Here is a 23,732-nt window from a genome sequence, read left to right as displayed (position 1 = left end):
TAAAGGTGATGCATTTTTTTATGCACTTAGTCGCTTGGAGTTCTTAGTTGGTATGATTATTTGGCATGATATTGTATTTGCTATAAATAAAGTGAGCAATCTGTTGCAATCGTCAGCCATGTGCTTTGACTCTGCTTTGAATCAAATACAAAGTATAACACAATATTTTGAGAAGTGTGATGTGGTGTTATCTTCTAGTTTAATCATTGCTAAAGGTATTGCAACTGAAATGGGTGTAGAGCCATTGTTTCGAGTAAAATGTCGTGTTACGTGGAAAAAACAGTTTGACGAAGGCGATTGTCAAGAATTTTTTTTCTAGAAACTGAGAATACTTTCCAAGTTAAATATTTTTTTGTTTTGGTTGATATATTGATCACTTCTTTGAAAGATAGATTTAAAGAACTCATGGCATTTAAATTTAAATTTATATTTTTTATTGCTCTCGGGCACCTTGACGTCATTGAATAGGATTGAACCTAAGATATATGATCTTATTTCTGAATTGAAGATCATGAGATTCACTTTGCCAAATGGTGTAACGTCATCTATGGAGATTTTCGAGCATGTCAGAGAAATTGATTGTCACCCTAATATCTCAATTATTTATCGCACCTTATTTATTGTGCCTGTAACGGCTGAAACAAGCTTTTCAAAGTTGAAATTGCCGAAGAACTATCTGAGGTCAACAACGACTCAAGTGATGTTAAATTGTTTAACAAAATTATGCATCGAGAAGAAATTATTGGATTATATTGACGTTGACCTCATCATAAGTGACTTTGCATCGAGGAATATTAGAATTTTTTTAAGGTAATATGTACAAATTATTTGGTATGCGTACTGATTTTGAATGCATTTAATGAAGTGTATTTGATAATATTTCAAAAACATATGTATATTAATTTCCATTGTTATGATGTCTATATTAAAGGCCACGAGTATAAGTCTCGCCCTGGGCCCCCAAAATCTCAGGGCCGGCCTTGCCCTGAGGGTACTTCACATTTGGTGTATTTTGTACTTTTTTTGAACATTAGTACAGACGCAAGCACATGACTTAAACTCTGGTGGGTTGGGGATACCACTGTGCCTCTAACCATCCAACCATAGGTTGGTTTGCGTGTATGTTGTACTTTAGTGGTAGCATAGCTATGCTTTCCCGATCACTTGTTTTTTTTTAGGAATCTGTGAAAGGTGCAAGAAAAAAGAAAACCAAAAGGAAAATGAAGAAACAACATTAAACCGAGAAGAATTAGAGAAGAGAAAAACCAACCTCACGTAATTAACCCTCTCATTATAGGATCCCTAAAAAAACCGCTCGCTATAGGAACCCGCTCGTGACAGATAGGCTTTAGGACGCTTGAGCGCTCACCGTGCGACGTGGCCTCCATGCTCCCAGCCTGCGCCCGCTGCACGGGCACCCCTGTTTTTTTTAGTGGAACAACTTTACTTTATTCAAATCAAAGTTCATAGAGATATACAGGTGATCCGGAGGATTATTTAACCAGAGATGATGCCTTATCTCTAGAGATGTAGCCATTCTAGCTAGGTGGTGTGGCTCCCCATTACAATCGTGCTGCTCGTGACAGAAGGTACATGCCTGAAAATTAGAAGCTCTAGCTTTAGTTTCCTTTAAGGTCATGCAATACTCCCCACGATTAGCAGAGGACTAAAGCTGTTAACGATTCTCAGACAACCAGATGTGATACCCTCTTTGTTTATCTGCAGGTCCTCGACAAGTGCTAGAGCTTCTCTACAAGCTTGAGTTTAAGTGTCACTGGGTCTGTAAAACAAAGGTTTTGGGGAAACTGGCTCAACACTTTATGGGGTGGCCTATCACATATACTAGTAGAATGCCCGTGCGTTGCCACGGGCTTCTGAAATATTTTTCTAAAGTTATGTAAAGATATTTCACAGGTAGAGACCATATGTAGAGACAATGTAACATGGTCACAAGTGCATAATAATTGAAGTTCATTTCACTTGTAATGTAAAGTGATCACAAAATGGAAAATTAGCAATAAGTACAAACATAGTCTGTCGGCATGATAAAAAAACGAGTGAATTAGGCAATATGACGAAGGAAAGATCTATAACAACATTGAAAAAAAAATACCTTACGCGGTAACATTTAAATTGGCATCCTTTTTTGATTTTTTATGAGATAACACCGCTTCCACATCATTATGTTGTAAAAAATTCGATGAAGCCCCATTTTAGTGACGTCACTTCGGAACCCTTGTCGATGGATTCTTTTTGTGCATCTCCAAATTCCATATCTATGTCTCCTATATTCTGAAAAAAATACATAAAGAATACACCTTTTGTATTATCATGTATAACATACATACAAAGATTAGCTATATGCACCTCTTCTCGTAGTGTTTCAGTTAGGTCAGTCATCGTTACATCAGTTTGTATGTCAGAACCCATCACTTTTTATCTCTGATGAAAGAAACATATATAATATATATAATAAAAATAAAAGTGAAACTAACACAACTATTTTATTTTGTAAAATAGAAAACCCGTTTTCCATATTATAAAAAAAGACGTTGCATTTATCTCGGAGAAAACAACCAACTATAATGTTCATATATAAATAAGCAGTCATCTGAAATTTCTTGAATCATTTTAGTTTATTTATATAGGCTAAGGAAAATTGCCCGACGAAAGATAAAAGCATGCAAGCAATCCAACACAAACCAAGTATATTCGGTTTCTTCTCTCAAAATTGTGTTTTTTGTGTGATACTTTGAATATATCTAATAAGTATAAAAATATATTTTTTGTATGCTCCATGTTTAATTAATATATGTATACACTTTAATACATATGTTTTTGTATGCCCAAATCAGCTACCAACACGGCCCAACCAGCACCCAATCTACCCCTAAAAAACCAAAAAAAAACAGCACCCAACCTCTCCTTCCCCGCACGACCCAAGCCCAACCAGCACCTATCTACTACCTCCCCTGATCCCCTCACTCTCTCCACTCCCAGACTCCCAGTCCACTCACGATGGCAGATCTCGGCGAGTCACCCACCCCATCGCCTCCGCTCTCGCCCCCACAGCCGGCGACCTCATCTCGCACCGCCACCCCATCTCATCCCCTCCCCAACTCCCCTCCACTCATCCGACGGCGGCTAGAGACGCACACAACCGGCGACCAACATCACACAAAGGTCGCCACCGCCGGCGGTGGAAGGACAGTCTTCTCCCGCCGCTAGCCGCAGCCTCCGCCTCGCCCTGATCCTCGGCCTCCTCGACCGCCGCTCGCTCTCCTGGGAAGCACCTCGCCGCCTCCCTGCCCATGCCGTCTTTGCCGACTGCCCTGCTCGCGCCGACCTCGCGAATCTCGCGGCCGCGCTTGGCAGTGCTCGACTTGTCCTCGCCGCCGCCACCGGCGACGGGTCCTTCCCATGCCTCTACCGCCTCGTGGCCGAGTCCTCCTCTCCCCAAATCGACACCCGCCCCTTTGTCGAGCCTGCCGTGCCAGCGACATGAGCAGGATGGTGGCCGTCGAGGCTTCGGATGCGGTCGACGCAGATGAGAACAGTTCATAGAGCCGTACGAGGTATAGCTACTCTTCCTCTTCAATCAATAGCAGGCAATTCTGTGTGTGGAGGTTGCAGCTCACACGGGTTTGTGGAGGTGTTGGCTCCAGTATTTACCAGGGATGTTTGTAGATGTGTTGGCATATGAACCAATACATAAATTGATTGATTGATTGCTTAGCACAATGCTGATTAGAATAAATAATTAGTTGATCGAATTATTTGCATCTGACATGTTGCACACATATATCAGGCGGAACAAGTTGTTCCACGCATGGGGTCTGATTTAAATATTTTCGGAGATGCATAATATGCCAAACACTTCTAAAGGTGCCTCGTCCATGGGCGCATGATAGTGGAAAAACATCTGTAAATTGTGCAGGATCCTATAGAGCAAATGGGCATCATCGACGTGCAGTACACGCTCTCTTAGGTAGATAAGTAACCTCAGACAACTTATTTTGTGAAGACCGGTGGTTCATGGTCTGAAAGTTTTGTTTTTCTCTCTAAATTTTGTACTTAGATAATCCCTTAAATGCTTTTTACTGCTTGATCACATAATACATGTCCGTGCAAGAAAGGAGTTGTTAACTGAAACAATAATGTTAATTTTTGTTGTTAGCTGAAACAATAATGTTAATTTTTGTTAACTACAAACTGTCTTGGACATTGGTTTTTTCAAATTAACTCCGTGTTGAACTGGTTCTTCTTGTTGTGTGCTGCAGCCCAGCAATCTGTTCATGCCAAATGATTGAGTCCTGGTGAGGTTCATTGCTGGACATGCATGGTCTCCGCAGGCAAGGTATTCGAAGCTGCCCTTTGGTCGCTTTTGTTTTATTTCCAAAGAGCTGCAAAACCTCAAAAGGAAATTTTTGTATTGATGTGATTAGCAAGTGTATTTAACAATGCATATATGTACGCGAGTTATGTGTAGTTGTAAGTGCATCTAGTGCCACCCCTAGTTGGTTTTGGAGTATTGACGACAAACCTAGTTGAGGGACTAATGTGTTTGTGAGAATTGCAGGAAAACACAGGTAGAAGTCCCTCATTGATTCGGTTTTACTATCAGAGATGACCCCTAAAAATGTACGAAGACATTGAAGACAATGGTGGTTTATGAAGATATTTATATTGAAGACAATGACATGAGAAGACTCCCTATGAAGCTTTTGGAACTCGAAGACCTAGATCCTTCGTAGTTTTATTTCATTCATGTTGTGTCATAGGAATCACCGTACTGTTAAATGGGGTCGAAGAGAACCAGTCAGAATGACTGAAGTGATGCCTAATTCAAATCCTATGTCTTCGAGCGAAGCCTATGAGAGAAAATCTTGTCCAGAGTCAGACAAGTCAGCTTTACTTGTAGACCAAGTAAAGTTGCCGTGTGAGTTCGAAATCCGACCGTTGGTACACGTGTCAGTTCCTTAGTGACCCAGAGTCATTTCGGACAGATCAGGTCGGGTTGCCAAGTGGCTATAAATAGTCCACCCCCCACAACCTTAAACGGTTGGCTGCTCAGATTTCAGTGCACGGCTTTTGTCGTTTGAGAGCAACCCACCTCGAAGCCTTTGAAAGAAAAATTCCTAGTGAGGAGAAAAGCCCTAACCACCCAGAGCCAGAGTAAATTGAGCATCACTTAAGTCTTCGTGTCTGTGTGATCTGAAGACTTATTACACTTGAGGACTGTGCATCCTCCAGACGGTTAGGCGTCGCGTTCAGAGCATCCAAGAGAAATTGTGGATTGCCAGTGAACGAAGTCTGTGAAGGTTTGGGAGTCTACCTTGAAGACTTACCAGAGTGATTGGGCGAGGTCTGTGTGACCTTAGCTCAAGGAGAAAACGGTGAGGACTGGGTGTCTTGGACTAAGTGTCCTTGACTGGGTGTCCGGGACTGTGTGTCCTTTGGTTTAAATACCTAGCAGCTTCAACCAGACGTACAGTTGTCACAGCAACTGGAACTGGTCCAACAAATCATTGTCTTCAACGTGTCACTGGTTTCATCTTCACTTTCTTTTACTTACAGTTATTCATTGTGAAGCCATTACATGCCTGCTTTACCTTTTGTCTTCACAACATGAATGTATGATCTGTTTGGCTTCATAACTTCTTCCTACCTGATCCTTATTACACTGAAGCTGTTTGTCACTGCGCTTTCACTCTATTGAATACATGACCATGGCTGGGCTAGTGTAATCTAACTTCCGCTGCATAGTAATAGGCATAATCTTCACTGTTTGTCTTCATAACTCTCACGTTCTGAAGACTTTCACAAAAATCGCCTATTAACCCTCCCTCTAGTCGATATAACGCACTTTCAATTGGTATCAGAGCAAGGTGCTCCCTTGTTCTGTGTGATTCGGTTTAACCACCTGGAGTTTTAGCTATGTCGACTGCAGGGATAATCAAAGTCTCCGCTGCTTGTCCCGTCTTCGATGGAACTGAATATCCCTACTGGAAGAATAAGATGCGCATGCATCTTGAAGCCATTGACGTCGACCTATGGTATGTCGTCGAAAACGACGTTCCCAAGGCTGGAGAAGGTGTCACTGCTGCTGATGTCAAGAAGTTCGTTCAACTGGACTCTACTGCCAAGAATATCATCTGTGGTCATCTGACCAAAGGACAGTATGGCCGTGTGAGTGCCTTGAAGACATCCAAACTGGTCTGGGATTGGCTCTCCAAAGTTAATGAAGGCATATCAACCCAGAGAGATCAAAGAATCAGTGTCCTTCGCAATCTCTTCAACCGCTTCAAACGAAATGACAATGAGAATGTCCAGCACATCTTTGATCGGCTCACTGACATCACAAATGAGCTTCAAGCCCTCGGCGCTACTGAGATCACCAAACATGAAATCGTCAAGACGCTGCTGAGATCACTTGATAGTTCGTTTGACATTCTGGCCCTGATGATTCAAGAACGTCCTGATTTCAAGACACTCGATCCGTCTGACATACTTGAGAGGCTCAACACACATGAGTTTCAGCTTTCTGAGAAAAGAGATATTTACGGTCCAAACTATGGGCGAACTCGTGCCTTGAAGGCAAAAGCTGTCTCCTCATCTGAAGAAGAATCTGACTGCAGTTCTGATGATCCTGAAGACATTGGAAGAGAACTTGCAATGCTAGTGAAGAAGTTTCAAAAATTCACCAAGAAGAAAGGCTTCAGAAAATCTTCACGATCAAGCTCAAGGAATGATGAAGCTTCTGCTCATGACTACAAGAAGAAAACATGTCACAAGTGCAAGAAAACTGGGCACTTCATCTCTGAGTGTCCACAGTGGGACAATGAGAACAGAAGGAAGAAGAAGAGCAAGGAATATGATTCTGACGACAAGAAGAAGAAGAAACACTCAAAGTCTTCTTCCAAGTCTTCATCAAAGTCTTCATCACACAAGAAGAGCTCATCTGGCAAGGCGCGCGTGTTTGTAGGCAAGGAGATGGATTCAGAGGAGGAATCCGCATCTGAGGAGGCAGAGGTGGAATCTGAGGAGGAGTCTGATTCTGGCATTGCGAGTCTGGCTACAGCATACGTCGCCAAGTCCATCTTCAACACTGAAGTTAATAATTGCATCACCGACACTGACGCAAATGACAAGAACGACTCCACTCCTACCTACTGCTTCATGGCACGCGGTGCCAAGGTAAACTCACGCACCACTCGCTATGAAACATCCAGTGACGATGACTCTGAATGTGATTCAAAACCTAGCTACAAAACACTTGCTAAAATTGCAACTGAACAACAGAAAGCTATGGAACACATTCAAAAACTGTCAGACAGAAGCGATGATCTGTTGGGTGCTGAAATGACTCGATCTGAATCCTTAATTGAAGACATAAAAAACCTTCACGTTAAGTATCAGGAACTTGAAGATCGTCATGATACTCTCTCAACAACTCATGAAAGGCTTTCCTATGACTATCTTCAAAGGAAGCAAGAACTTGAGAAATTGAGGGCGGCTCATGAAGATCTTCAAAAGGAAAACGAGTCACTTCGCGCCGAACAGATCAGTCCCGCTCAGGAAGGATTTGAACCACCATGTCTTAAATGCATTGAGCGTAATAATGCTAATTCTGTTGCTGAGTGTTCCACTGCTACTACTGTTTCAATATCTTCAACTGTTGATGTGGTAACTAACCCCTCTGCTGAGGATACCACTGGTATTGCTGATGAGAATGCTAGGTTGAAGACATTGCTTGAAACAGGGATGTACAAAAGTCTGAAAGGGCATCAGACATTATGTGATGTCCTTAAGAAGCAGATTCTGAACCGAAACCCTAGGAAAGAGGGTGTTGGGTTCAAGAGGAGAATTAATGCAGATGGCTCTTACTGGAAACCTAAGCAGTACCCCAAAACCATATGGGTTGCTACAAAGGAATCCTCAGTAGATCCATCCAATCTGTCTGGCTTCACTTGTGCTAACCCAATTATCATTGATGAATCCTTTGATGCAAACTATAAACTGTTTAAGAATCAGAATGGTGAAGTGTTTGCCAGGTACATTGGTACTAACTGCAGGAATGGACCGCCTATGAAGAAGATCTGGGTTCTGAAAACATGTTTGGAAAATCTTCCTGTGAATGTCTTCATGACACCTCACTTGAAGAAGACAAACCTCAGACCAAAGGCTTCATATGGTCCAAAGGCTTCATACAAACAGGGGACTCACCTGAGTCGCACTAACGCAAATGTTTTGCAGGGGAACCATACTCAGGCATATGAATATGAGAGTGGTTCATCGAACCGTCATGTTCATATGGCCAAAAATTATTCTGCTTATTCCTATGAGTATTATTGTCCACCTGCTAGACTGTTTGCCAAGGCTTCAAAGCCAAAATTCTCAGATGCTGCACTTAGACTTATAGCTTCTAAGCCACCCTTGAAGATGTGGGTGGTTAAGAAAGCTTAACTCTCTTTTACAGGGAAAGGTCTCCAGCATAAAAACAAAATCTTCTGATGCTATTGCTGGGGACCATAAAAATCTTGTGGGGCGCAAGATAAAATGCCCAAATGGCATCATTATGTACTTCGTTCCTGAATCGCATGCTACTCTCCCTATCAGTCCTAATCTGGATCTGAGTTTTCATAACCCACTGGTTCGTCAAATGTTTATGCTTCACAATACCCTTCGTGAAGCCTATCCCCCTAACTGCACTGTAGGGTACGACACCAGCGACTTCAAAGTCTTCAGAATGGATTATTGACAGTGGATGTACAAATCACATGACTGGCAGAAGAAGCCTTCTTATGGACTCAACTTTACGTCCATCCGACAAGAGGCACATTACATTCGCTGACACTGGTAAAAGTAAGGTATTGGGTCTAGGTAGAGTTGCAATCTCAAAGGATCAACACATGGATAAAGTCATGCTTGTTGAATCCCTTGGCTTCAACTTAATGTCTGTCTCAATGCTTTGCGATTTGAATATGATTGTAATGTTTGGCAAATATCGCTACCTGGTGCTAATGGAATCTGACAAATCTCTAGTGTTTGAAGGGTATAGGAAAGGTGATTTGTATGTGGTAGATTTCTCAGCAGGACCACAACTTGCAGTATGTATTCTTGCAAAAACTTCAGAATGCTGGCTTTGGCATCGAAGGCTTGGGCATGCTGGCATGAGGAACCTCCACACCCTTGCGAAGAAAAAGCACGTCATAGGCATCGAGGGCGTCAAGTTTAAGAAAGATCACTTATGCGGTGCCTGTGAAGCAGGGAAGATGACAAGGGCAAAACATCCTTCGAAGACAATCATGACTACTACACAACCCTTCGAACTGCTTCACATGGATCTTTTCGGTCCCACTCACTACTCAACTTTTACTACTTCTGCATGCCTCTATGGCTTCGTAATTGTTGATGATTATTCTAGATATACTTGGGTGCACATAATCCTTTACAAGACTGAAGTGCAGGATGTCTTCAGACGCTTCGCAAATCGAGCTATGAACAATTTTGGCGCCAAGATAAAGCACATCAGAAGTGACAATGACACTGAATTCAAGAACACTGGGCTTGATACATATTTGGATACCTTGGGCATCACACATGAATTCTCAGCTCCATACACGCCACAACAGAATGGCGTCGTCGAACGCAAGAACAGAACACTCATTGAGATGGCCAGAACAATGCTAGATGAATACAAGACTCCAAGAAAATTCTGGACTGAAGCCATTGATACTGCATGCCATACAATCAATCGTGTTTATCTTCACAAGCTTCTGAATAAGACATCTTATGAACTCCTAACTGGAAAGAAGCCAAATGTCAGTTACTTCAGAGTATTTGGCGCAAAATGCTGGATCAAGAACCCACACCACACCTCAAAGTTTGCACCAAAAGCACATGAGGGCTTCATGCTTGGATATGGAAAGGATTCGCACTCCTACAGAGTCTTCAATCTCTTCCACTACAAAGTGGTTGAAACAGTGGATATGCGGTTTGATGAAACCAATGGATCACAAAGAGAGCAATTGCCAAATGTGCTAGATGAAGTTCCAGCAAATGAATCAATCAAGCTTATGGGAACTGGAGAAATTGTACCTTCTGAAGCTCAACCTGAAGAAGAACTTATCATCTCAGCACCTGATCCACATGAAGACAATGCTCAGCCTGAAGATATACCTTCAAATGACCACATAGATCAGCAAGAGCAAAGTCTTCGCCCCACACACCCTCGTGGTGCAAATGAAGTACAAATTGACAAAATACTGGACAGCATCAATGCACCTGGTCCACTCACTCGTTCAAGGGAAACTCAGCTAACAAACTTCTGTGGGCATTTCGCATTCGTCTCAATATCAGAACCCAAGAAAGTTGAAGAAGCCTTCATGGAACCTGAATGGATTCAAGCTATGCAAGAAGAGCTTCAACAGTTTGAGCTGAATAATGTATGGGAACTGGTTAAGCGTCCTGATCCACGAAAGCACAACATAATAGGCACCAAATGGATATACCGCAACAAGCAAGATGAGCATGGTCAAGTTGTCAGAAACAAAGCTCGTCTAGTTGCTCAAGGATATACTCAAGTGGAGGGCATTGACTTCGATGAAACATTTGCTCCTGTGGCTAGGCTTGAAGCTATACGCATACTGCTGGCCTATGCAAATCATCATAACATACTTCTATATCAAATGGATGTGAAAAGTGCCTTTCTCAATGGCAAGATTGAAGAAGAAGTGTATGTTGCACAACCACCTGGCTTTAAAAACCCAAAACATCCTGATATGGTATACAAGCTCAACAAGGCACTGTATGGCCTGAAACAAGCCCCCAGGGCCTGGTATGATACACTCAAGTACTTTCTGAAGAGCAAAGGCTTCATACCTGGTTCCCTGGATCCCACTCTTTTCACGAAGACATATGATGGTGAACTATTTGTGTGCCAAATATATGTGGATGACATTATCTTCGGCTGCACCAATCAGAAGTATAGTGAAGAGTTTGCATATATGATGCAAGAGCAATATTAGATGTCCATGATGGGGGAGCTGAAGTTCTTCCTCGGTCTTCAAATACGGCAACAACGCAACGGTATCTTCATATCACAAGAGAAATATCTTAAAGAGTGCCTAAAGAAGTTCGGTATGCAAGACTGCAAAGGCTTCACAACACCAATGCCAGCCAAGCATCATCTGGGTCCCGACGACAATGGTAAAGAGTTCGATCAAAAGGTATACCGCTCCATGATTGGGTCTTTGCTTTATTTATGTGCATCTAGGCCAGATATCATGCTTAGTGTTTGCATGTGTGCTCGATTTCAAGCGGCACCAAAGGAGTCGCATCACTTAGCTGTGAAGCGAATTCTTCGATATTTGGCTCACACCACAACTCTATGATTATGGTATCCAAAGGGCTCAGAGTTTGATCTGGTTGGATTTTCGGATGCTGATTATGCTGGTGACAAAGTTGATCGCAAATCTACATCAGGCACATGTCATTTTCTGGGACGATCACTTGTATGTTGGTCTTCAAAGAAGCAGAACTGTGTATCTCTCTCCACTGCTGAATCTGAATACATTGCTGCTGGATCTTGCTACGCTCAGCTTCTGTGGATGAAGCAAACACTCAAGGATTATGGCATTCATCTGAAGCAAGTGCCACTTTACTGCGATAACGAAAGCGCCATCAAGATTGCCAACAACCCAGTTCAGCACTCGAAGACAAAGCACATTGAAATTCGTCATCACTTTCTCAGAGATCATGTTGTGAAGGAAGACATTGATATCATACACGTCAATACTGAAGAGCAATTGGCAGATATCTTCACCAAGCCCTTGGATGAGAAGAGATTTTGCAAGTTACGGTGTGAGCTAAATATCTTGGAATCCTCAAATGTCCTGTGATCAGGCACACATCCTAACACTTATGCATATTGATGACTTAGATGTGCAACACACGAAGTAGCATATATCTTCAATCAATGAAGACATACATTCTAAGTGTGAATACATTAATGTGGAATTTGACTTCGGAGCGCCACGATAATTGTGCGCCGTGTCTGGGTCTAATACTTCCTATACGGTGGGTAACGCCACCACCAAACGTTCTATTTTGAAGTATTTCACTCATGGCGTTACCTCGCAATGTCTTCACATTTGGTTTGGCTTCATTCTCAATATGTCTTCATGATTATCTTCACCGCGTTGATTATATGGATACGTATGTACTGATGTTCTGTCCTCTACAGCATTCACTTATAGCTATGTCTTCTTGGTTGAATCTTTTTGAACTAAGTGAATGTGATCGGACCCTAACCTCTTTATTCTTTCTATCTCAAACTCTATCTCTCCAAGTCATATGCATTCTGTTGAAACTGTCGAATGTCTTCACTGTGTCCTTGTCAGCTGAAGACATTGAGACAACCATAAAAGTCCGTTTTTAATGCTCATTCCTCCACATAAGATCTGGAAAAGCAGGAACGACCGTCCGACAATTTAGGCGTGCGTGGGACGTGGAACAAATCCCAACCTTCCTCTAACTGGCCACGCGTGCCCCAAATGTGAACCGCCAGGGGCACCTGGGTAATAGCACAGTGCCGCCTCTGAGTCTATAAATTCACACTTACCGCGGTCATTATCTCCTTCCTCCACCCTCGCACGAACCCTAGCGCCACCGCTAGCACTCGACGACGCCGGCGACGAAGCGCTTCACTGCCGCAACCTCTCCGACGCCGTTTTCACGCCGACAGCGGACATCGCTCTCTCCGCCGTCGCCGTAGGTGTCTTCCGTCGCCAAGTTAGGGCACGGAGGATCGAACTGCTCGGCCTCAACTCTCACTTCATCTAGCAGTTCCAAGTGTGGTAAATAAAACCTCTTTTTACAGCTTCTTTTGATCCTACAGTTCAGTCACTTTCTGCCATAAGAAGTTTCTCTTCACACCAGTTAAATCTCTCGCTGCATCTCATAACATGCCTAGTATATTCACTTGTGCTTCATAAGGTAGTTAGATTCCTCACTTGTACTGATCTGTGGGTTCGTACAAATCTGGAACCAACTTCTTATCTGTAAGTGAATGTCTTCGCACAATGAGGTCTATGTCTTCTAAACCGATTTATCTTCAAAATCTTCTGGGAATGCATATGACCTCTTCCCCTTCCCTCGCACCTTAATGCTGTCACAGGTACATGTCCGTGGGAGAATCCTTTGATTCTCATAGTCTGCATTCATTTGCAGAGTACTTGCAGCATCACATCAACTCTCCTGAAGCCAGTTCTTGCAAAAGGAAGCCTTTGAAGCCTTTGAACATCTTGAAGCCTTCCAAGTTATTCATGGCTTCAGAAACAGCAGTAAGGAAGGGAGGCAGACAGCGACGTGGTGAAACGTCCAAAGATCTGCCTGATGAATTGGCAGAGATGTACAAAACTGATCCTGAAGAAAGCTATGGTCAGCGCAAGACACGAATCCAATGGATTCGAAGATATTGGGCAGAGCAATGGTTCCACTACCGCTTCGTCACTCAGGAATATGCGGAGAAGTGCGCCATCAAGAGACCGTGGGGAGACGTACTATACAAAAATCTTGTACCCAGGTCCAGAGACGAAGCCATTGCTCAAGGTTTCTATCCATGCATGGTGAGAGGACCACAACCAGCTGAGGCACATCCGTCATCACTTCTCTGGTGCCGCGATGATAATCTCTTCAAGCGCAACTTTCAGTTTGCACAACAGTCAGCGAAGATAAACAAGAAAAAATTTGGGCTTGACTTCAACCCTGGTCCCTCCTCACCAAGGGCAGATGGCACACGCAACGCCGATCCCAATATCATCGGGCCGTATGCCAATCTTGAAGGCCTCATCACTCGCATCCTAGTCCAAGGGACTGCTGTGAATGACCCTCCAGCAGATACTGAGTCAGATGACGCCCCTGCTGCTCCGAAGCCAAAGCAGAAGAAGCCAAAAGCTCGAAAAGCTTCAAAGCCAGCCGCTTCTCCCAAGATCACAAGAGTGAAGCCTTTAGCAACTGCACCTCCTGAAGCCAGTGTGCAGTCAGAAGGCTTATCACGAGTGTCCAAGCCCCAAGAAGCCAAGAAGCCTCAGCCACACACAGGCAAAGAACTCACAGCTGCTGACATTCTGCGCTGCGAAGCCATTGATCTCTCAAGCGATGAAGATCTTGGAGATGATGCTCTTGAGCAGCTCATCAAGAGCAAGGAGGAGGCTGAAATCTTCAACAATCTGCCTCTGTTTGATGTCGCCATCATCCACAACTTCATCGATGAATGGTTTGACACACCAGACATAAGCTTCAATGATCTGCAGCTACCAATAGGCCTCAGCGTTGCCTTTCACGGTGCAATTGCTTCAGAACTTGCAATAGCCCAGCGCATTGTAGAACTGAAGTAGAAAATTGATTATGAAAAGGCTCAGTTCAAGAAGCACGTGGCCAAGCTCAGTGTGCAAGAAGTGAAAAACTTCAAAACCATGTTGCATGAGCTGAAAGAGAGCTTCCTGAAGACGCGTGCTGAAGCTCAAGGCTCGCGAGAACGCATGAAGACTTTGGCTGATCGCTGCGTGCAGGCCTACAATGAATCAGAGAAGCGCAAGGCACTTGGGCGTCCCGGCATTGACCCCAGGATGGCCGCTAAGAAGAAAAAGAAGGCGGCTGTGCCCGAACCCGAAGCGCCAAGGTCAGAAACTGCTCCGATTGTCTTCCCCGCTGCAATGACTGGCTCGACGCCAAAGAGTCGATCAACCGCCTCACAGCACAAGAAGACACGGACTGCAGAGGCTGAAGCTAAGAAGAGAAAACATTCTGAAGCCTCTCCTTCTGAACCCATCATCAAGAAGCGCAAGACCAAGAAATCTCGGGCTGCTCCCACAGAGCCCCTGATAGTTGAACCCCTCTGCGTCCGCTATCCTGACGCAGATCGTCAGTTGACAGCGCATGAGCCTGCTTACATAGAGGCTCCGCACGCAGAAGACATTCCAGCAGCCAACCCCAATGCTGCTGAAGACATTGGTCCCCAAGACAATGTGCAAGGTGATGCAGCCCTTCCTCAGCTTGAGACAAGCGAACAGATCAGTATTGGTCGTCCATTGACGCCAATCACACAATATGCGTCGTGGGCAGATCGCCCACAGGAGGAAGATGAGCCCCAACCCACTGCAACTCCATCGGCGCCTACACTCCATAGGCTTCGCAAAGGACCAAGGGCTCAGGCTGCTGAAGACATTCCGGCTGCATCAGCCGAAGAGCAAGCAGAAATACCACAAGCTCCAACTCCCCCGCACCAACAAGAAGCAGTTCTCAAGGAGAACGTGCCTGAAGCTGAAAATGTTGAGGCTGCCACAAACAACGCCGAAGCAAATGTGGAGCCCTCCCCAACAACAGCTTCAGAAGACACCGAAGCTACTGCTCCTGAACATTCTGTGCCTGAGTCTGCTGCCGGACCACAATTCAACTATCATATTGCGCACAGGCCCCAGGTCCAGAAGCCGATCCCACGTCTACCAAGGTTCCCAGGTCCTGCATCAGCTCCTGGTTCCTTTAACATCAACGGCTTCAGGGCAGATAACACGTTTTTCGACCGCTCCAAGAACCCTTATTCAAGGGAACGGATTGTATCAGATAGGTTCTGGAGCCATCAACAGCGCAGCTATTATTCATGCATCCTCTACAACCAAGGCCGCATCTTTCCTCACAAGCGCCTTGAGGTTGAAGCTGTTGCAGGTCTGCCTGGTCTGGAAGAAGCACTGGATTGCTTCAAGCAAGTGGGTTTGCTGCCATTTATCACTGACGAAGAGCACTGGAACGAAGAGCTTCTGCTCCAGTTCTATGCCACTTTGCATATCAAAGGCTATAACAGAGATCCGAAGACATGGATCCTGGAGTGGATGACAGGCAATAACCATCATGAAGCCAATGCTTTCGACCTAATTGAGCTTACCGGCCTTCCCACTCCTGGCAAATTCTTCGAAGAAGGGTGCCAACTCCATGCTGAAGCAATTGAGAGCATATTTCAGCGTCCTGAGCCAGATATGAGTCAGATGCTCTCAATGATGAAGCCATTACCTCCAAATGCACCCTATCCAACTAGGTTCTTCGTTGAAGACTTAGAGTACCTGCCCAGAACAATATATCACATCATAAGGCGGACTCTCTGGCCAGTCAAGGGACACTCTCGATATGCAACGATTGATGGTGCAATGAAGACTCTCATCTTCTGCATTCTTCACGGCAAATGCTTCAATACACAGGAACTCTTCATCCGTCAATTTGCAGCGTCTGCTTCAGAACTGTTTGGATTAAAGTTTTATGCTCCTTGGGTTATGAGGCTGATCAAGCTTCACTCTGCAATCTCCTATCAACCCTCAGCCCGCAATCATAGGATATTTTTGCCAGATGTGGACACATCTGCTGAAGCAATATATCCAGAGCCGGCCAAGCAACCACTAAGTCTTCAGAATGCAGAATACCAGAGCTTCACTCAAAATATTGAAGGTGTTGAAGCTCTCTCCCGAGTGTATCCAATGGCTGGCACCACACGTGCCCCTGCATCAACTGAAGCCACCAACAGCACAGCTGCAAAGAGACCCAAGAAGCGCGCTCGTGCACTCAATGACAGAGAGCTTCTTGTGGCTCTTCACCAAAAGCAAGATAGGCATCACGACTGGCTCAAGAGGCAGATGAGAAGCATCATGCAAGACGTCAATCGCATCAGAAATCTGGCAACCAAGAATGCATTTGTCACACACGAGACCTGTCGCCGCACTTGGAAGGGCCTCACCATGATGTGCCCTGAAGCTGAACTACATGAGGATGGCTTCACAGAGCACTTCAAATTTGACTCCACGCCTCCAAGAAGAGCGGTGATGCGCAGCACACCATCACTTGAAGAGTCAGAGTTCTCTTCTTCTGCTGCCACCGTGTCTGCCCGGATTATTGAAGAAGAAGACGACGCGACATCATCTCCACCTGCTTCCACGCGCGTCGAATCTGCACCAAGCTCGTCTGCACCGCCGCCAAACAACTCCACCGACCCTGCTGCGCTTGGGAACGCGTAGAAACCTCTATGTCTTCAAACCTTTTTGGTCATCACTGACAAAAGGGGGAGAAGCATATGATGGTTATAGTCTTCAAGCGGGTCACTATGGGCGGGTGCCTTCATATTTTGCTACATTTTGCTTCGTGCTTACAACTCCCGTTTTTGCTACATTTGCTTCTTTGAGTTGTAACACTTAGCCTTGATGGCCGTCTGCTACCTGCTTATCACTCCGTTATGCGAAGATAAATTCCGCATGTGCGACGATAAATTCCGCACTCATCTCTTACTGCAAACGTCCATTTTCCATTATGCATGTCATTATCTTCATATACTTTCACATGCATAGTGGATTGTCATCATAAGTTGAAGTGGATCTCCACAAGTACAACCTGCCATGTGCATTTGCATTCAAAAGGCAAATTACTTATATGCACATCTTCAGGGGGAGCCCTTGCAACTTATGAAGACAAATTCCTTTACTATTTCACAAATTATGTTCCCCGTTGAAAACTTCAACTAGTTTGTCATCAATCACCAAAAAGGGGGAGATTGTAAGTGCATCTAGTGCCACCTCTAGTTGGTTTTGGAGTATTGACGACAAACCTAGTTGAGGGACTAATGTGTTTGTGAGAATTGCAGGAAAACACAGGTAGAAGTCCCTCATTGATTCGGTTTTACTACCAGAGATGACCCCTAAAAATGTACGAAGACATTGAAGACAATGGTGGTTTATGAAGATATTCATATTGAAGACAATGACATGAGAAGACTCCCTATGAAGCTTTTGGAACTCGAAGACCTAGATCCTTCGTAGTTTTATTTCATTCATGTTGTGTCATAGGAACCACCGTACTGTTAAGTGGGGTCGAAGAGAACCAGTCAGAATGACTGAAGTGATGCCTAATTCAAATCCTATGTCTTCGAGCGAAGCCTATGAGAGAAAATCTTGTCCAGAGTCAGACAAGTCAGCTTTACTTGTAGACCAAGTAAAGTTGCTGTGTGAGTTCGAAATCCGACCGTTGGTACACGTGTCAGTTCCTTAGTGACCCAGGGTCATTTCGGACAGATCAGGTCGGGTTGCCAAGTGGCTATAAATAGTCCACCCCCCACAACCTTAAACGGTTGGCTGCTCAGATTTCAGTGCACGGCTTTTGTCGTTTGAGAGCAACCCACCTCGAAGCCTTTGAAAGAAAAATTCCTAGTGAGGAGAAAAGCCCTAACCACCCAGAGCCAGAGTAAATTGGGCATCACTTAAGTCTTCGTGTCTGTGTGATCTGAAGACTTATTACACTTGAGGACTGTGCATCCTCCAGACGGTTAGGCGTCGCGTTCAGAGCATCCAAGAGAAATTGTGGATTGCCAGTGAACGAAGTCTGTGAAGGTTTGGGAGTCTACCTTGAAGACTTACCAGAGTGATTGGGCGAGGTCTGTGTGACCTTAGCTCAAGGAGAAAACGGTGAGGACTGGGTGTCTTGGACTAAGTGTCCTTGACTGGGTGTCCGGGACTGTGTGTCCTTTGGTTTAAATACCTAGCCGCTCCAACCAGACGTACAGTTGTCACAGCAACTGGAACTGGTCCAACAAATCATTGTCTTCAACGTGTCACTGGTTTCATCTTCACTTCCTTTTACTTACAGTTATTCATTGTGAAGCCATTACATGCCTGCTTTACCTTTTGTCTTCACAACATGAATGTATGATCTGTTTGGCTTCATAACTTCTTCCTACCTGATCCTTATTACACTGAAGCTGTTTGTCACTGCGCTTTCACTCTATTGAATACATGACCATGGCTGGGCTAGTGTAATCTAACTTCCGCTGCATAGTAATAGGCATAATCTCCACTGTTTGTCTTCATAACTCTCACGTTCTGAAGACTTTCACAAAAATCGCCTATTCACCCCCCCTCTAGTCGATATAACGCACTTTCAGTAGTGCTGAATCTGATGTGGCTGAACTATCTTCAATTTATGAAGACCTATTTTCCTTTTTAGCATTTTGTACGAACAATATGCTTATAATCAATGTGGAGTTTATTGTAATTTTAGTTGTTCTCTCATAAGTAGAGGCATGCTTTACTGCATTTATGACCACAATCTTCAATTGCCTGACCCCAACAACAAAACTCATGATAGCTACAATGTATTTGTTTTGTGTATTTTGGATTTGTTCCTCTATGGCTACATTATCACAGCTTTCTCCTTACATTTAAAGATGAATCTAAAAGATGTAACTCCCTTAGAGTAGCTTAATGATAAATTATTTCCTCCCCCTCCCTCTTTGTTGGAAAATGCTGGTACCGTCTTCTACTTTATGTAGTCAAGAAGAAAACCCATTTTCACTTAATTTGGTTACTCTATTCAGGAACACATAAAAGTAATTCAGCGTGTTATCAGAAACTCATGAGCATGAAAGAGAAATTTGGATCATGTTCGAACATGGGTAGAGAGCAGATCGAGGAGAACTTGAAGATTAAAGGCAATGAAAGGTATGTGCCTATAACCATCATATTTTTATGTTGAATATTCGCTAGCTGGTATGTGCTGATTTCGGACGAAGTAAAGCTGACATCATTGGTCAGTGAGGTATAACGAAAATAATCATTCTGGTGAAAGTACATGCAAGATAATAAAGAACTTCTCCTTCTTAGGAGCATGCATAGTTTGAATTAATCTTTCAAACTGATTAGGAAGTAGAGATAGTATATACTTTATATCTCAGGGAATGCAAGAGAAGTACTTGCGCGGCAACGAAGTAAGACTTGCTAATTACAGGGCAAAGTACTCTATAGTGGTATTTCCAGATTAAAAGTTTAGCGGTGCTAATTTCGGTATCTACATAGAACAAAGCCTATAATAGAAAAGCGTCAATGGATTTAAGATGCGGGAGGATTCTGGATAGTTGGCCTCACCAGAAATAGAGGCGCTCGGTTGTGCTCGACGCGGATACGGTAGTAAGATATCAAATAAATCACAATTTTATATTCATTTACTTATTATCATGGGATTCGATGCCACATTATAATTAACGTATCTGCATGTATATTTTTAACATCGAATTACAGATTGGTCGTCAAGTGGCTCAGGCTGTAGGGTGTAGGCATCGACGTACAAAGATCACGACAATAAGTAAACATACAGTCTGCATTGGGGCCGCATCATAAATATATTTCTTTAATGTAGAACACTTAGTGGAGTCTAGTTTTACAAGAACGAAGTGACCAAGGCAGTGTGCAATATTTGTGCAGAAAAACATAGCCAAGAGGTTTAGATGTAGTAGATCATTGATTACAAAACAACAAAAGAATAATATACATAAGCAAACCATCAAAACGAAAAATAATGTCACATACAACAAAATTTGGCAACTTGCAAAGTCACAAATCCGAGGCAATATTATTAATACTTGCCTTGTACTATAAACATAATAAAGTTCAATTGCAAACATCGAAAGATAGAGATATGTACAAAGACACCAAAAAGCACCAAATTACATGTAGCATAAGAGTAAATCCTCTCACATATTTAAGAGCGGACTTCAGCCTGTAAGGACTTCCTTATAGACGATGTTCTTCATCGAGGTCTGTAAGGACAAGGCGGGTCTTTTTCGCTTCTTAGATTTACCGCTTTGCTTCTTGGCATTCTCCTTCTCCTTCTCCTTCTCAATGAGGATCTTTATATTTCTCTTTGCGGTGGCTCGAGACAATGCGACATAGAGTTGACCATGAGAGAACACCGGATTAGGTAGGTACACGCCAACAATCGGAATCGTCTGGCCTTGAGCCTTGTTAATCGTCATAGCAAAGCTAAGCCTTACAAGAAATTGCTTCCTCTTGAACTTGAATGGAAACATGTCGTTATCAGATGGGCATAGGGGTATTTGAGGAAGGAATACCCTCCTACCTACGTGTTGTCCGATCACGATTTCTGCATCGATGGCGTTCCTCTCGAAACCTCGCACCACAAGCCTCGTCCCGTTACACAGACCATTAGCCGGATCAATGTTCCTCAGAAGTATGACAGGGCAGTCGAGCTTCAGTTTGAGTGCATGCGGAGGCAGACCGTTAGGAGTCAATCCATTTAGGAACTCAGGAGTGTAGTAGCCATACGGGTCGTCTTCTGCATTGTCAAAGCTATGGTAGATTACTTCTTCTCCCCGAAAACGCTCTACCATGCGTATGTTTATCTTGTCGATGTTGTCGTTCGTGGTGGAGAGGATTGCGCGTGAAGTCATGTAATTCGGATCGGACTGGTTGTCATCTAGTCTCGGAAACACATGGTCAATCAGCTTCTCCAGGTCGTCACCCTCGCCTGTAGATGGCACACAAATATCTTCAGGGAGTCGTATGTTTCCTTGATCGTCAACTTCCTCGGTACCATTGCCTACCCTTAGCAAGTAATCGGCAAACCAGGTGTCATTATGAGCCCTCATGTTGGTGACAAGCCTTAGCTGGCGCATACCCTTCCAGAGGTGTGAACTTCAGAGGGTTGCATCGATTATCTGACCCCGGGACCCCGGGACCAATCGTTTAATGCAGCCTTGTACAATTTTTTAGGTTAGAACTCTTTCAGATCCGCAGTAAACTAATGAAGGTACATGAACCAATGCAAAAAATAAAAATGAAACTTGAACTGAACTGATAAATAATTAGTTTAGACGCATGAAAGTACAAGTAATCAATCTTTTTTCCAAAGTCGCACGGGCATTTGAACATATTTGCAAGAACGCAGGCTACCATTTTATTATTTATTAGATGTACATATGGAAAATATATCTTGAAAAGCTGCACAAACTTCCGTTCTGCGTGTGTTGGTCTTATAATTAAGACCAGTCGTAATCCTATACTTCTGACCTATCAGATACATACAGGGATAATAAGGACGCCAATAAATTTACATTCAACCATATTATCAAAATATCAAAATAATAACAATGGACATGATCACTTGCCGTAAAACAAAAGTTTCATTGCATGTTCCAGGTATTTTTCAGGCCAATCATTATATCTGAATCACATATTACACATGAAATACTACGGTGGGTGACATGTACACTGCCATAAACATTGCGATAGTAGAAAAGATATAACAACGATGATGGTGCCAGCTGTAACATTTACTTATACACGGGATTTTATTAGAACCACGTTGAATACTGTTTGTGCCAGCTGTAACATTTCCAAGTCTACGTGAATGCATCAACATTTCATTCAAGTTTGTGCCAGCTGTAACATTTACTTACATCTCCTTGTTCAAAGAGGGATGAGAACATCAAAAAATAAACAAAAATTAGGGAACTAAATAAAACACTAGTAGAAAACAGGGCTATGGTCCAGGCCGGCTCAGCCCATTAGTCCCGGTTCAATGTAGAACCGGGACTAATGTGGGAATTGGTCCCGGTTCGTGAGCCCAGGGGGCCGGCCGGGCCACGTGGGCCATTGGTCCCGGTTCGTCTGGACCTTTTGGTCCCGGTTGGTGGGACGAACCGGGACCAAAGGGCCTCGCTCCTGGCCCACCACCATTGGTCCCGGTTGGTGGCCTGAACCGGGACCAAAGGCTCCCCTTTAGTCCCGGTTCTTGCCACAAACCGGGACCAATGAGGTGCCTATATATACCCTCGCCCGCGAGCAGAGCACTCCAGTGCTCTGTTTTTCTCTGGCCGGCGAGGGGAGGGGTTTGTGGTGCTCTAGCTCACCTCCTATGCACATGAGGTGTTCGATGGAATGCCCGAGCCACACTACTTAAACTTTCTCCTCTCGAAGCTCGACCTCCAAGCTTCATTTTCCTCGAGATTTGTCTAGATTTAGCGGTCCGTCACGCCCCGTCCCCGTCTTCACCGCCGTCGATCACCCGCGCTGATCTCATCACCGACACCACCGTGGTGAGCCTCTTGTTCTTATCTTATTTCTGAAAGGAAAAATATTCTTACTTGTCTGTTTAGATAGATACTTGTATCATTTTCTTACATTTATTATTGCATCTTATATAGTGCGATGGTTTTGGTATCCGCCCCCGTCGGCCCTCGTCCTGTCTATGATTCGGATTTGGTATGTATATTATCTTCATAACTATTGGTTCATTTATTGTTTATGAAAATTATGCCGACCAACGTGACATAGATTTTATTTATCTAGGATGTATGTGAATCGGAAATGCCAACCGACCCTATTGTCGAGAGGTTAAATTTAGTTGAAGAAGAAAACAATTTGTTGAAGGAAAAAATAAAAAAAATTGAGGAGGAGAAGATGATATTGGAGTTGCATGTTGCGGATGTCGTCGATGATCACAAGATCAAGATGGATGCAATGCGCTTGAAGATTAGAAAGATTAGAAAATATGCCATTCATACCGAGGCTTGGTATCATTATGCCGTTGGATCAATTGTTACCTTGGTTGCGATTATGATCGCATTTGTTTTCGCATTGAAATGTTTTACATAGTTTCAATGTATGGTTTAATTAATTAGATGCTCTGGAGAGCTATATGTTGTTAGATGAGAACTATGTATGCACTTTGGTTTTAATGTGATGATGAACTTCTATTAATTTGGACACTTAATTATATATAATACACGCAGATGAACCGACAATGGATGTACGGTGACAGACACACCCGCGAGTACATTAAGGGCGTGCATGAGTTTCTCGATGCGGCTGAGGCAAACAAGCAGAATGGTTTTATGTGTTGTC

The 23,732-nt window shown here is 43.7% G+C and overlaps 1 protein-coding gene and 1 pseudogene across 2 annotated transcripts; one reads left to right on the top strand and one right to left on the bottom strand.

Moving 5' to 3' along the window:
* The first annotated feature begins 3,018 nt into the window (after positions 1-3,018).
* On the top strand, positions 3,019-5,623 carry LOC147962240 (uncharacterized; annotated as a pseudogene). The gene is made up of 4 exons (XR_015610170.1): positions 3,019-3,075; positions 3,149-3,575; positions 4,281-4,357; positions 4,580-5,623. The product of XR_015610170.1 is annotated as an uncharacterized LOC147962240 (transcript).
* A 14,958-nt stretch (positions 5,624-20,581) lies between these two features.
* Positions 20,582-21,475, bottom strand: LOC147962239 (uncharacterized). Its single transcript, XM_087534106.1, has one exon. It carries the CDS (start codon positions 21,473-21,475, stop codon positions 20,582-20,584), a length of 894 nt encoding a protein of 297 aa, XP_087390232.1.
* Between the last annotated feature and the right edge of the window lie 2,257 nt (positions 21,476-23,732).

The sequence above is a fragment of the Triticum urartu genome, chromosome 7A (genome assembly GCF_056163025.1).
Source record: "Triticum urartu cultivar PI428250 chromosome 7A, HENAU_Tu73, whole genome shotgun sequence".
In the NCBI taxonomy this organism is placed as follows: domain Eukaryota; kingdom Viridiplantae; phylum Streptophyta; class Magnoliopsida; order Poales; family Poaceae; genus Triticum; species Triticum urartu.
The sequence above is the reverse complement of the archived record's forward strand: the minus strand, read 5'-3'. Positions and strand labels throughout refer to the sequence as shown.

What these genes read in the sequence shown, in the direction of transcription:
- LOC147962239 (XM_087534106.1), bottom strand. Translation starts at nt 21,475, where the DNA reads ATGAGGGCTCATAATGACACCTGGTTTGCCGATTACTTGCTAAGGGTA.